Here is a 15,980-nt window from a genome sequence, read left to right on the forward strand (position 1 = left end):
CAACATAGGTTTAATTTCATAAAGGATAAAAACTTATGCATTAATTGTATGCGCCCAGGTCATTCGGTTGGTACTTGTCTTTTTGGTCCGTGTAGAAAGTGTGAACAAAAGCACAATAGTTTACTTTGTGATGCAATTAAATTATCACCAATTAAACAAAATACAGTGACGTTAACTACGTACGAGCACCCCTCGCTTACTAATACGCATCCCGTTTCAGTGGTTTCAGTAGATAACGCACACATGCAACTTCAATGTATTAATCACGCACAAACCGTTATGCATACAAAGGATGACAATTCTTCGCAACAGATTGTCATATTGTCTACGGCGATAGTTGAAGTATATAATGAATCGGGTGAGTATTATTGCGCACGCGCAGTTCTAGATAGCGGAAGCGAGCGATCCTTTATAACGCAATCGTTTGCAAATAAATTAAATATACGAATATTACAGTCCACTCAACATATTCACGGTGTAGGTAATTCTATTACGCAATGTTCGCAATCTTGTAACATTGAAATTAAATCGCGCGACGGGAGCTTCACTGCCCGTTTTCAATGTTTGATTTTGCCCCAAATTACATCAAAATTGCCTACAACCACGGTTAATTTAAATCAATTTAATATTCCTCACAATTTATTGTTAGCTGATCCCAATTTTTACGAAAGTCAACCTATTGATTTACTGATCGGTGCTGATTTATTTTGGGAATTAATAACCGAAGGAAAAATGCGCCTGAAAAGTGGTCCTTTCCTTCAAAACACCAAATTAGGTTGGATAGTGTCAGGTGCAATTAAATCTTTTCCGTATACTAATAATAAAAAATTATCACATATTAATTGTAATTATTCGACATTATCCACGGAAGATGATTCACTCGATAAGTTAGTTAGGAATTTCTGGGAATTAGAAGAATTATCCGCGCCTAGCAATAAATTACAGCAATTATCGAGCGAAGATAATATTGCTTGTGAGGAACATTTTATTCGCACAACACGTCGACTTTCCGATGGTCGTTTCTGTGTTTCAATTCCGTTGAAACAATCACCTGAGTTATTAGGTAATACACGCGCACAAGCTGAACGTCGTTTTTACGCGTTAGAGAAACGTCTTCAGCAAAATACTAATTATAAAAAGATGTATTCTGATTTTATACAGGAGTATATTAATTTAGGTCATATGAGTCTCGTCAATACGTATGGGAATCCGCACTATTTCCTACCGCATCATGGTGTGTTTAGGGAGCACGCCACCACAACTAAATTACGCGTAGTTTTTGATGCGAGTATGAAGTCTAGTTCCGGCGTATCATTAAACGACATACAAATGATTGGACCTGCTATTCAAGGTGACTTGATTTCTATTTTATTACGTTTTCGCGAGAATAGGTATGTTGCATGCGCTGACATTGAAAAATTTTACAGGCAATTGAATATTGCTGAAGATCAGCGTGACCTGCAGCTGATCTTGTGGCGGGATGATCCCTCAGAGCCGCTGAGGGTGTACCGACTCAACACCGTGACGTACGGAACGGCATCCGCACCGTATCTAAGCTGTAGATGTTTAAAGGAATTAGCCAAACACTCGAATATTCCGTATGTAGCCGATACTATTAATAATTGTTTTTACGTTGACGATCTCATAGTTTCATCGAATTCTATATCCGAATTAGAAAATATTTGTAAAGAAACTAGTAGTCTTTTAGATTCAGCATGTATTAAATTACGAAAATGGATTTTTAGTCATAATTTAAATTTAATTACGCCTAGCGTTAATGAATCGCAAACACACGATCTATGTTTACTGAATAAAACTTGTAACAATAAAACTTTAGGTATCGGATGGAATAGTCTCGATGATTATATTTATTATTTCACGCAAATTATACAAAAGAGTGAAGTAGTGACAAAACGTATTATTTTATCGTGTGCTTCACAAATATACGATCCGCTAGGATTATTAAGTCCGTTTATTACTATCGCAAAGCATTTATTACAAAGATGTTGGTTGTTAAAATTGACGTGGGATGAATCGGTTCCTAACGAAATTTCGCAAATATGGGATAAGATTATAAATGGATTATCTTTTCTTAGCAGTTTACGAATACCGCGTCACGTTATGTGCATTGATCCAGTGCGAACCGAACTACATATATTTACCGATGCTTCACAGGTCGCGTACGGAGCTTGCGCATACGCTCGTACGATCAATGCAACAGCTGATGTCACAGTGCGCTTGATATGTTCGAAGGGTAAGATCGCGCCGACTAAACCTACAACTATACCTAGATTAGAGTTGTGTGGTGCGTTGTTAGGTGCACGATTATATTATAAGCTTATTGGATCACTGCGTTCAAATTTTGATAAAATTGTATTTTGGACAGATTCAACTATCGTTTTAGGTTGGTTAGGTATGCCTATTAATTTATTAAAACCTTATGTTCAAAATAGGACGGCAGAGATTCACGAGCTGACCAAGGAACATCCATGGCGTCACGTCGCAGGCAAGGATAATCCAGCCGATTTAGTCTCACGCGGGCAAAGTCTAGAAGCGCTTAGCTCCTCATCTTTATGGTGGGAGGGTCCGTTATTAATTTATTAAAACCTTATGTTCAAAATAGGACGGCAGAGATTCACGAGCTGACCAAGGAACATCCATGGCGTCACGTCGCAGGCAAGGATAATCCAGCCGATTTAGTCTCACGCGGGCAAAGTCTAGAAGCGCTTAGCTCCTCATCTTTATGGTGGGAGGGTCCGTTATTTTTACATAATGTACATTTTGAATTGCCCGATTTAAAACATTCCAAATTAATTAATTCAGATTTACCGGAAATTAAATCTACGAATATTTGTTGTCACATAAGTAATAATTTAAACGATAATTTAATTATTTTTTCTCGATTTTCACAATATAATAGACTTAAACGCGCAGCTGCTTATGTATTACGTTTTATTAATAACGCGCGAAATAAAACTAATAAGTGGACAGGTTTATTATCAGTCGAGGAATTAAATCGTGCTGAATTAACGTTAGTAAAGTTGAGTCAACAGGAATCGTTTCCCGATATTTACTATGCGCTTAAAAATAATAAAAATATAACGAATATATCAGGCTACAATCAAATTTCTAAATTAAATGTATTCTTTGACGCGAATAATAATTTAATTCGTGTAGGTGGGCGTATTCAAAATTCGCCAAATTTTAGTTTTAATAAAAAAATTCCTATTTTAATCGCAGCTAATCATCATTTTTCACTTTTGCTTTTTCGGTTCGAGCATGAACGTTTACTCCACGCCGGGCCACAGCTTCTACTGTTTACGATCAGAGAGATGTGGTGGCCGGTCGGCGGCAGAAACCTCGCTAGGAAGGTGGTACATTCGTGCATGCGCTGCGCACGACTGCAACCGACTACGGTCGCGCCTATTATGGGGAATCTACCGCAGGAGCGTCTGGACCCAGGTTACCCGTTTATACGTTGTGGTGTCGACTACGCTGGCCCAGTGTTCACGTTGAATCGTAAAGGCAGAGGTGCTAAGTTACAAAAATCGTACATATGCTTATTTATATGTTTTGTTAAACGCGCGGTTCACTTGGAACTTGTTAGCGATCTATCGTCGGAATCATATCTATTAGCTTTGAAACGTTTTATATCGCGGCGAGGTAAACCCGTGACTATCTTTTCTGACAATGGGAAGAACTTTGTCGGTCTCATGAATGAGTTCAAAAAATTTTAGCTACCTGTTCTGATGAAATTAAAGCATATGCAACTTCGCAAAATATTAATTTTAAAATGATACCCTTTTACGCTAGTCATTTCGGGGGATTGTGGGAAGCTGGAGTAAAAAGCTGCAAGCACCATCTCAAACGTGTAGTAGGTAACGCACATTTAACGTTCGAGGAGTTTAGCACAGTATTGACCCAGGTTGAAGCTGTCCTGAACTCCCGTCCTTTGACCCATCTTTCCACAGATCCCAATGATTTCCTTCCACTTAGCCCTGCACATTTCCTGGTTGGTCGTCCGCTGACTGCACCTGTAACGGCTGAGCTGCTATACGACGTGCCTGAGCTTCGTCTCCCGAGGTTCCAGAGGGTGGAACAAATACGCCAGCACTTTTGGAATCGTTGGTCCAAAGAGTATGTCTCCGAGATGCAAACGCGAACCAGATGGCACCAGCACAGGGGGGATCTCAAGGAGAACACGCTCGTTCTCATTAAGGACGACCGATTGCCGCCGTTGAAGTGGAGCTTGGGGCGCATCCACGCGACATATCCGGGGAAGGATGGAGTAGCACGAGTGGCCGACATTCGTACTGCAGACGGCATCGTGCGTCGGGCGTTCACTAAAATTTGTCCGCTTCCTTCACCAGATAGCTGATTCTTCGCTTCGTGATCGACAGTTCGTTGGAACCAGCACGTTCCAAGGCCGGGAGCATGTTGCCGCAACAAAATCATGCAGAACGGAGCGTTGCGACTGCGTCATCGCGTCGTTACGTCGCGGCGCCGTGCGATTGGCCGCGGATTGACCCCACTGTCCTCTACGACATCGACTCGCCACGCAACCGCTGAGCAGGACACTCCCTCACTAAAATTAATCTACCAAACGCATTCTGTAATTTTGATTATTAAACTACTTATATACGCACAAGTTTATTTTCATCTTCTTTCGCCACCTAAAATCTAGAACCAGTCGTCAACATGCCTATCAATCCATAAGTTGTGCCCAAATCAACAACATGTTTCAGTTTTTCCAAGCCAATACATATAGAATATTGAATACAGTCGATATCTCGTATAACAGAGTGTATGGGTGTGTTTAGGACAACTGGGCCAATCTGCACGGCGCGTGGGGCAAGCGCTCGGCGGAGCCCGATTACGAGGATTACGAGCTTTACGCTGACCGACTCGCGCCACTACCACAAGTAAATATACGCTCTGACTTACAACATTACACAAAACTCTATTGTCAACAGAACTTACCTAACTGGATGACTTCTCTAAAACTAATTAATCACAGAAAAACAAGTTTTAAAAATACATTTTAAATAAATAATACTGTAGAGTGTAGACAATACGAAAACAAAATAGGAATTATCACATTTCTGCATACGCAGCTTTGCTTGAATATTTGATGTTATTATGAAGTATTTCTTATAATTGAATATTTCACAGGTTGATTCCGATCACATGTTAGTAGAAGCCCCCGAAAAGAAAGCGTGGTCATCACTACACGGGGCATGGGGCAAACGACCGATCAAGCAGGCACAATACAACAGTGGTATGATACACTTTTTAACAAATTAACTTTATATGTTTCCCTTTTAAAAGAAACCTAAAAGGATAAAATATCTAAGGAGAGACAGTTTGTAGGCAATTTAAACTCATATTTTCCCTTTAAAATGAAACTTAACAGGATATATAGAAGAAACAGTTTTCAATATAAAGATTCCGTATGCAGATAGCGCAATCGAAAGCTTTATCTAAATTAATTAAATAGTACACTGCACTAATCTCGCTTTTATCTTCAATACAAAAATAGAATATTTATCACAAACGATGTATCTGTAATCATATAAATCTAACCGCATTAAATAGATTGTACCGAAAATAATTGCGGTATAAATATTCATTGGAATTCTATTTTTATTTCCCGGATTACGGTTTATTTATATCCGCTATCGATATTTAAGTGTTCAACAAAAATAGATCCAATATTGTTCCGCAAATTGACAAAAGTGATCTGTTTGCTTTGATATTTATCACTGAGGTAACGTAGACTTAACTTTGGTTTTAAAAATATCAACTGAGCTTTTTTATGAATAATTGGGTTTGATATTACAACAAATTGAAGCATTCATTTTATTCTATAGGTTGATTTGAAAGCATTTGTTTGCATGAACACAACATTCGTTTCGATAGTTAAGATCATTAAATTAATAGGTTAAATAGTTCCATAGCCTGATATGAATAGGAGTAGGTAGTATCAGTGACACCACTTTAAAGCCGAAATGATTGATAAATAATTAATTTCAACAATGATGTGGGTAATCTTCAAATAGTTATTACCCACTACAATATTTTCATTTTTCACTTGTAATATAACGGATTGCGAAAGAAAACTAAGAGTAATATTAAAGTAATCCGTTAGAAAGTGCAATAATCCTCGGTGGAAATAAATTAGCGCCATGAAAGCTCAGATTTATTCGCTAAAGCTGCGATCCGGGATTAATTGCCAAGTTATTCTTGAGCGGGCGGCTTAAAATTGAAATCGGTACGTTTTTAACAAAGCGTTATAATTAGTGAGAACTTCATTAAAGATATAAAGCTGCTGGTTTGGCGAATATTTCGTAAATTAGTCGAATTGATGACTGAATACGTTGATTATAGCCGTAATGAGTTTATGGAACACATTTATGTAGAACTAGCTGCTCCGCGCGGTTTCACCCCCGTGGCTCCACCCCTGTTGGTCGTAGCGTGATGATATATATATAGCCTATAACCTTCCTCGATAAATGGGCTATCTAACACTGAAAGAATTTTTCAAATCGGACCAGTAGTTCCCGAGATTAGCGCGTTCAAACAAACAAACAAACAAACTCTTCAGCTTTATAATATTAGTATAGATAATAAATGCAAGCCAAAATTGTATTTAAATAGATAGCTATAAATGCAATAAAGTGTTTCAATGGAGATAATAATTAAATATTGCTGAGACCTTCCATTTCCTTGATTTTGGTTTGATATTGGCACCTAATTTGAAAAAATTAATCGTTAATAAAACAGTAACTATTTACAAAAAAAAGGACTTTGCGATGTTATTACAACACATGAAAATCAACTGGTATACAACCAGCACTTTAAATGACAAACAGGAGCATATTACTGGAAGCGCGAGCCGGGCTGGACCAACCTGCGCGGGATGTGGGGCAAACGCTCTGCCCCCGGGACAGACGATGATGGTAACCGCTCGAACTAGATCGATTGCTTCTCTTCTCTTTTGTACAGCACTGGAGCACTTCTTTTATGAATAGGTTTAGCACTGTTAGGGGCAATTCTAGATTGCCTATCACTCTTTAGTAAATTGATGTTTTAGCACAGTAGACTGTAGTAATACTAAATCGTCTGTCACTTCTATTTTCTCGGTAGACTTAGCACTGTTAGTAGCAATTGTAGTCTTACACAGCACTCTTAGTAATTCTACATTGTCTAGATAACTTATTTCTAAATGGTAATTTTTGTCGTTCACTTTAGTAACTATTCCCTGCACTTAGCACAATAAATTTCCATTGTTTCGTCTCATTGAATCTCATCAGTCGTCTCTCGCTGCACTAGTGTCTGTAGTCTGAATCATTATTATTTTCATTTCTTCGGTCATTCAGCCACCTTCATACGACTTCTTCCTTTCCTTCTGTATATAGATTAGCAAAGAATCAGCACAGATTAATAAGTAGTTACATACTTTTTACAAGCATGTTTTATCATTTGTAGGTTTATTCCAGTTAAAAATAGTACTTCGCAGTTCTCACATGTTATGCCGGGTCCAGACTGGTGAAACGTAACATGCAATGTAACATGCAATGAAAGAATTCACCGTCCACATTGCTGCAATGTATCATGAAAGGTAACACACTTTGTAACAATTTCTCATAGTTTGGACGTCTTGCGCGCGCGAATTGTGCATTACACGCGCATGCTACGAGCATTACAAGCCGCGCGCGGAGCGATCCGAAATTTGTCGGTTTTTCGACGAACACAAAGGGGCAAGGAACACGACTAAGGGAGGTTCGTAGTGAATGCGCGTTATGAGCGCGCTATGCGTCCACACCAGCAGCGAACATGCAATGAAAGGCAGAATGTTACATTGCATGTTACGTTTCACCAGTCTGGACCCGGCATTAGATATTTTTGGACTGAATATAAAAACTACTCAGTTTTATAATGAACCAACATACCTGCATCCAGACGACCACATTATTTTGTAAAATGTAGATCTCCATTTTATTTCTCACTTCTTTTGCCTCACCTTTTCACCGACACTTCCTTTTTTGTCTAATTAATGTACAAGTGTTTATATTATGTAGTTAAATGTAATTGTAGAAGTATTTTAAGATAATTTTAAATAGTTATAAGTAATGTACGTAGTACATACATAGGCGAGGCATAATATATTGTCGTCTGTTAATATTGTTTGTATTATTTCCCAATCAAGCACTCAACAGTTTTATTTGCCCAGACTATTTTCTCTTTTACAATAATATACAGTAATGTTTTAATACTTTTTTATTACTTACAAAATTTGTCCGTTCCACTTTTTACTCGATCCTTGATTATAACTAGTTCCAGTCGAATGGAGACATTCAGGCACTTATTGAAACCATTTATTATTTTTAGCGCGACGATTAAGTTTTTGTATTTCTATTTTGCGCTTCAATTTTGCATTGAGTGCTTCGTGAGGAGCCTACGCTTTGAATTCATGAAAAAACGTATCAAATAATGGATACTATTTTTGTTTAGTATCCACGTACTTATATTATAAAAACAGAAGTACCTAGCTATATTTTCGCAAAAAAATTGCAGCCCATCAATGGTACAAAAATTTGTAACGAAGTATGTGTAATATGAATAACATATTACACACTGTATAAAAGGCATTAAATTTAACGTAAAATAATTGTATAAAATGTCTAAAAGAAATCTGAAAGTCTCCGACATATTGGCGTTAATAGAATGTTATTGTATCAATAATCCGTAAAACGCTTCGTTTACATCGATAAATAAATCTCGTTAAACCTTCATCAAAGCAAATTGCAGCATTTAATTCAAAATTGACACAAAAGGGCCCGTCGCGTAGGTATATTTCATAAAATCATTTAACTCGAAAGGTCTTAATGACACGCGACATCAAATGGTCCCAAAATAAATACAAACTTGTTAAACGTCGAATATATTTACTTGAGCCTACACCAGAGACCGGCCAACAAGCTGCAAACAGAATTGTCAACAGCGATAGGTCCCTAATCTGAAACGAAAATACCGACTGCTGTTAACTTATACGATAAAACCCCTATTAAGGCTTTCCACTCACGATGCGACAAACGATTATTTAAATAAACAATTACCTTATAGTGATGTGGATTGTAAGCCATATTTTTTCTAATTACAAAAACAATAAACAATACCATTCGAAAACTATCGTTATTGCACTATGATGATATTTTAAAATCGATACGAATAGCAGAAGCGTAATTGAATAAATAAATATTTCTATAAACTTCGATATAGCACATTTATTTTTTGAATAATAAAATATTGCAATATTTCAAGCCGTAGAATATTTATTCAACTAACATGAACGTAATGCGAGTAGTGCGACTTTCTTGTCGTACCTTTTGTGTATCGCTAATCGGAAATGGACACAATATTGTAACCCAGCAGACCCGCTGTACACTTACTGACCGAAATAAACTTAAGCTGAGGACACATTAGGACCTTCCCGACTTGTAACCCAGTTTTATGTAACTATATAGTAATACTACGTTCTTAGTATAGTACCGACTATAATAAAACCGTTTATATTTTAATAAATTAAAACTATATCATGAAAAAAACTTTTATAGAACCTAAATATTTCCTTTTTGTGAAAACTCTGCCATTCCCAATCTGTGAAAGGCAGAGTTTGCACAAAAGCACCAACAAACCAAATAGGTGTGGGCAAATTGCCAAAGATCCTCACAAAGCATTGGGGCAAGTAAATCAGGCGACACTACAATGGCGTCGCTAACGTCACCAACCTGTCGCCTACATACGTGTTTGCTCAATCCATTTGCTGAAATGGAAGTGTGGATCCACTTATGTATATTTTATTTTAATATGTCTTACATTTGGGCGAAGCAACAGACACCCTGTCCACAGTAACCAATACTTGTAATGCCACTTTCATCTATCTCTATATAATATGATCAATTTTATTTTCAAGAAATAATAATTAACGAGTCCCATACTCGAACTTTTAAGCTTAAATTAACTGTGGGTTTTTTATATTTGTTTTCAAAGCTACCAATTTAGCTTTTCTGGGTTTCATATATTTCATGTAATTCCTTTTTAGTGGTATTTTAATCTCATTATAACGAGCTTTTGTCCAAGTTTCGAGTATTTAACATCAAGAGCGGTTGTACATTAATGAATCAATTAACGTGTTTATATATGGGTCCATATTTCCAGTTAATCATCTAAAAATACCAGTTTGATGAAAGGGTTGACTCTCATCCTAATTAAGCGTGGCGCGAATACCTACAAAGTTCCATTACTGTTTCAAATTGTTAATCGTTGTTGGGATATCTGTATTGTTCCTCGAGCCCGACTTCGCAGCTGAAAAACAAAAAGTGCGTACAATTTTAATAAAAAATTGAGCCATTAAAGTCGTTCCCATCCGTCACGCGCGCCGCGACCCGAATTCTAAACATTTGTGCGAATGACGTTAATTGTAATTAAAATAAAGCGGCATTAAATCAAAAGCCCTATTCAGTGTAATGAAGGGAACGTGTTGATTAGCACAATAAAAGTTGATTGTAGCGGGGGGTAGACGTACAGTTTCACTTGCGGAATGAAAAACTAGTTCCCTTATTGGATAAGTTTCAGTATTGTTGGAGTTGTGCTCGCAAGCGGGGCTCTTGTTTTTATGCTCTTGTGGTGCTTGAGCAGTATCGCTTTGTGCAAACTGAGCTTTTATAAAAAACGTTCAACGAAACCTTGTGATTTGTACCGGGCGCTCGTGTTCTGCCGTTTTGCGAAGCGTTTGTTGTGAGCCAAGTTGGAAGGGAATTCGAAAAAGTTTGGGAGTCGGCTAAAATCATTTTATTTATTAGAATCTTAATTTATAGAATTGATCATTTAATTTCCTTATTTGATTCTCGCGTCAAGATATAAAGTTTTATACGCGTAGCGTAGCGTAAAGAAATACAATGCATTTTTCGGGTTAATTATCCGTCACATTCTCTATGTAGCGTCAGCTACTCGACATTGACTGCATAATATAATTAATTGGTATGTAGTTAGGTACCAAATTTAATGACAAAGAGCCTAGAGCGTTTATATCAGTGGAAGTATAATCTCCAACAGTATGTTTATAATTGTTACTTATTTAATTTCTGAAAAATATCCATTAACGAATATAGATGAACTGTAACAACTAATCTCATAATATGACACCACATTATTTCTACCCCAGTCGTCACTTTCAGCAGTAGATTTGCAAACAATCGCGGATTAACACGCGCCCCCTCCCCCTTCCTACTCCCCCTTCCTCCCCCTCACAGCTCAACAATTAATCTCATTACATTATCCATGTTACAACGCATCGAATCCTTATAAGTTTTACAATTAGACGTAATACTATGAAGCATGGAGAAAACTAGTTACAAATTACAATTTAGTTACTGATGCATTTAACAACTAACTTTAGAAAGATGTAATGATATGTATGAGATAAACAGTATTTCTCTGTATCTAACATTGTATAATGTTAGATACAGAGAAATACTGTTTAAATATGGAAACAGCAAAAATTATACGTAGTTGCAACTTTGTCTAAAGGCAAAAAATTCAATTTATTTCAAATTTTGTGAAGAAATAACAATTTGTAGACACAAATTTCAGAAATATTTTTGACAGTAATAAAAAAATAACCAGCCCATAGGTATAATGTTAACTATAGCGACAAGTTTTACAAAATTGAGCAATTTAAATACCAACTCTCCAAGCTCTCTTTTGTATTAACAATATATATAATTACAACAAAACAATTTGATGTGCGTACATTTGGGCGGATCATGCATATTTATAAGTGTACATTGTATTACGCTCATGTCGGAATTACGCGCCAAACGGGGTTCCAAGCGAATGGTCTGTCACGAGAGGTTATTAAGGCTGACATCGCTTGATAATATTTTACTGCTTCATGTTTTGGGTGACAGATAGGTACTTTTAATAGACTTGCAAGAGAATTATCTGATGGAAAAAACACTTTAAGTAATGGTACAATCCATGTATAAGGTATTGTAATACACACAGACTAATAATAATATACTACGTATACAAGTAATACATATATTAGGTATATGAGATAATATGAAATTCGGTTAATATTTTGCGACGGTCGATATAACACGGAAAACGCGAACTGAGCATATTTGCATTTCGGTTATCTTAAAACTGCATTTTTACGGATATAATATTTAGTCATTATTTTACTATACTAAAAAATCCCTCTATGAACAGAACATTCACAGTCCTAAAAATTTATGATAAGTCGCCCAAATTATAACATATACATAACATATACCTAAATAGGTAATATGAAGAGATAAAATCAATTACACTAAATAGGAAGATCCATCCCAAATCCAGGATCCTTTGCATCCAAGATTATCAGAACACATTACTTGGACGCGTGCGAATTAATTTCTCCCACGGTTAATGCGCTTTCGAGTTGAGATCGCATCAAAGTGACAGATGTTAAGATAAACACGTTCAACTGATACACGCGAACTTACTAAACCAATTAGTTATCTGAAATATATTAGCCAAGTTATAATATCATATGTACGAGGTATAACATTATATTTATATTGCTACATGATGATTAAAATGTCTTTTTTTTAATTTTATTCGAGCAGGTTTTAGTTTAATCCCTAACAAACACATGAGGAAAGAACAACATAAACAAATATTTCCTGTTTATAATATTAATTTAGTCAAGTTTAAAAAGTATTGTTTACAGATAATTCAGAGTGCATTTGTATTTTTCGTAGAATAAAAAACGAGCTACTAATTCCTACTATATAATATTATCTGTATCGAACCGTAACAGATTAGGGGAAACTATTACCAACGTGGCAACGTATTAGATTCGGCTGGATTACGGATGTCCCGGTTTGATTCGATTTGTTCACCATAAGCAATCCTTTCGCATCAATAATGTCTATTGTAAACTAGATAACAATACGTGTTTCAAATATTGTAACATTTTAATTAAAACAATTACAACCGCACATTTTTTAAATAAGTATGTAAATAATAAATATATGTCCATCCAGCGTGTAGATTTAGCATACGTATTTTATTTTGTGTTCTTTATAAAGCAGTGCAAGGACGTTACATTGTTTTAATTTAACTAACACAAGTTTTGTTTTACAGAGAACACAACTGGAGAGGAGGCCTAGATCTGGACTTAGTATACGATAATCCAATCATATCGCAGCATTATGTAACTCATACTTCTAGAAGATTCTCAACACATTGGCGGTATCAGTTCCTATTTATTTTCTTCGTCTCATCTCATGTTATCCGTACAAATGTCACCTTCTAGAGATATAAGATTATTTTTATGATATTATATGCTTAGATGTAAGGTTGAGCCGGTGTTACTATACGTTAGATAATTAATATTGTAATTAATAATTGTATTTTATTAGTAATGTTGATGTATTAAATGGCTTCATGACTTTAATGTTGTCCAATAAAAATTTATTCGGAGCCGAAACTTGTTTTATTTTGATAACCCTTTATCTACACGTACTTATACAAAAAAAACAGTTAAATGCATAATCGCAATAAATGAAGTAATAATTAATGATAAAACTTCATTTCACGTAAAAACCTTTATAATATAGCGGAACGTAGGTTCGAATCCTACATTTTTATAATTTTTGACAAAAATAATTTCACTCCATAAGACACTGATCAATTTATCATCTCGCTGTCAACATTTCTAGCTTCCCCTCCATTATTAGATATATTTATTGTTATATTTTCGCTTATAATACGAGGAGGTGTAACCAAGGAGCCAGTCGAAATTAAAAGTAATACAGTAAGGTATGCGATATTATATATGAATTATGAATCAAATAAATAAAGTATGAATCCAATAAAATATATTATAAATGACGATACAATATACAAACTGAAAAAGCCTTCGCTTCCAATGAACGTCACAGCTAAAGCTTATTACGAACGTCCATTGACTACTTTCCATTTGTTAATATTAAATAAAAGCAACGAATTGTGGTGGCAACAGATTTATTTTATTAACATAATACAAACTGAAAATATAGGATTTATCCATTTCTATTGAATTACTAGAGGCAAAACAATACGAATATAAAAATATAACACTCATAATGACAGTATTAAAATTAATTTCCAAGCAACTGCACCGGAGTCCAGTAGTAGTAACACGTCTAATAAGCTTATTTTTATTCTATCCAGATGTTTCTTTACCCTGAAAAGAAAGATAAATTCCTATATTATTTATTTGCTAGATTGTACCTAGTTAAAAATTACCTTAGATCATTAAGTAATGATCTGCAAATTACAGATGTTTTGATTACAATGGTATGTGGCTAATACACTCTGCCCATTGATTGGGTTAATGCAAATATTAAAAAAAAAAAGAAATTAATCTTATTAGTTTAATGTACACACAATTCAATTATCAAAATTAAACGTACACAATACAATTTACACAATTAAATGTACACAATAAAACATACACAATTCAATTTACACTAACTTTGACTTTTTCAAAGTCAAAAAAAGAAGAACAATTGGTAAAAATAAGTCATAATTATTATTCTCGATTAGAATTTAGAACTAAGCTTCCTTTCAATTGTAAAAATATAACTTTATAATTGGAAAAAATCGTTTTTGAACCATAGTGGCAAATTATAGTCATAAGAAGTATTAATATTCATAACAATAAGCCGCTAACCGAGCCTAGATAATTTGCAAGTTGATCAGAGATGAGTTGAGCGGGCTGAGCGGTAGATACACATCACCAAAATAATTATCATTAAAACCCCATTTCTCATTAAGACGTCACCGCGGGCTGCTTGCTTCGCAGATTCTTCAAATAACCGTTTAAATTTACTGGATTTGCTCTTGTATTGGCGCAAATCTTTTTGTGCTATGAATTTAAGGATAGTTAAAAATTAATATTTAGATGATTTTCTCAAAAGTAAGTAATTGATAAATCTATCGATTGTCACTCAATGTAGCACAAAGAAATCAGGAAAAACCTTTTTCAAATAAAAAAAATCTTAATTCAAAGTTTTAATACAATCCAAAAAAATAAACATATAGAGTTCATACGCCAAAAGCCCAAAGGCCAAAAGGCTCTACTGTAAAGTTTCTACCATATTGAAAAGTAACAAACACCCAAAATATTTAGAACCTATTTAAGTAGGTAACTAACCATTCTATAAAACATGGAAGTTAATACTCTTGTAGACAATAATCCACAGCTAACAAAAGCTGATTGACACGACACGTGAGATATGAACCATTTTGTGACAAATAGACATACAAGTACTTCAATCATACCACAAATCATACTCATTGTCAAAAGAAACTGAGAAAAAATGGATTAATAAAGGAGATTACAAACTAGTTATCTACTATTATTAAAATTCAGTATCAAAGTAATCTTCTATGTAAACTCAACATATTGTGGAGTTTATAAAGAAGATTACTGATGTTTTAATGTCAAATTGTGCTCCAATATGTTTTTTATTTGATTGCTTAAACAATTGAGCAAAACGATTAGATATATCTATTATTTCAAAATTAAGCAGACACGTCCTAATATAAAATTTATCTCTATGGGTTATTTCTTGGATGCATTTCACACACGTTTGACCGATCGATTTTACGAAGATCTTTTCATGGTCACCAGACTGAAGCTTTTTTGACTGAAATCCGCAAGCATACTAACTATTAAGCGAATAATAAATTGAAATATTAAATAAAGCTTATGTTATTGTAGTATTTCTATAGAAAACGTTTTTCGGTATGACAAAATAATCTACTGGGCCTAATGTGAAAGTTTAGGAGGATGGATGAACTCGTAAGTCGTATGTATGTGTGTACTTTCACGAAAAAACTACTGGACGTATTTGGATGAAACATTACTTAACTTAAACTTT

At 35.1% G+C, this 15,980-nt stretch overlaps 1 protein-coding gene across 1 annotated transcript in view; it reads left to right on the plus strand.

Annotated features, from left to right (window-relative positions):
* Nucleotides 1-13,540, plus strand: part of Mip (Myoinhibiting peptide precursor) — a 64,203-nt gene extending 50,663 nt beyond the window's left edge. The window contains exons 4-7 of the mRNA XM_090116803.1: nucleotides 4,821-4,922; nucleotides 5,173-5,278; nucleotides 6,873-6,959; nucleotides 13,195-13,540. Coding sequence (XP_089972929.1) covers nucleotides 4,821-4,922; nucleotides 5,173-5,278; nucleotides 6,873-6,959; nucleotides 13,195-13,220 — 321 coding nt within the window. The 3' untranslated portion in view covers nucleotides 13,221-13,540. The remainder of the gene's footprint in view (nucleotides 1-4,820; nucleotides 4,923-5,172; nucleotides 5,279-6,872; nucleotides 6,960-13,194) is intronic.
* Nucleotides 13,541-15,980: the final 2,440 nt, after the last annotated feature.

The sequence above is a fragment of the Colias eurytheme genome, chromosome 26, assembly GCF_061535395.1.
Source record: "Colias eurytheme isolate Ceu_HAF_F1 chromosome 26, ilColEury1 Martin Lab GWU primary, whole genome shotgun sequence".
Lineage (NCBI taxonomy): Eukaryota > Metazoa > Arthropoda > Insecta > Lepidoptera > Pieridae > Colias > Colias eurytheme.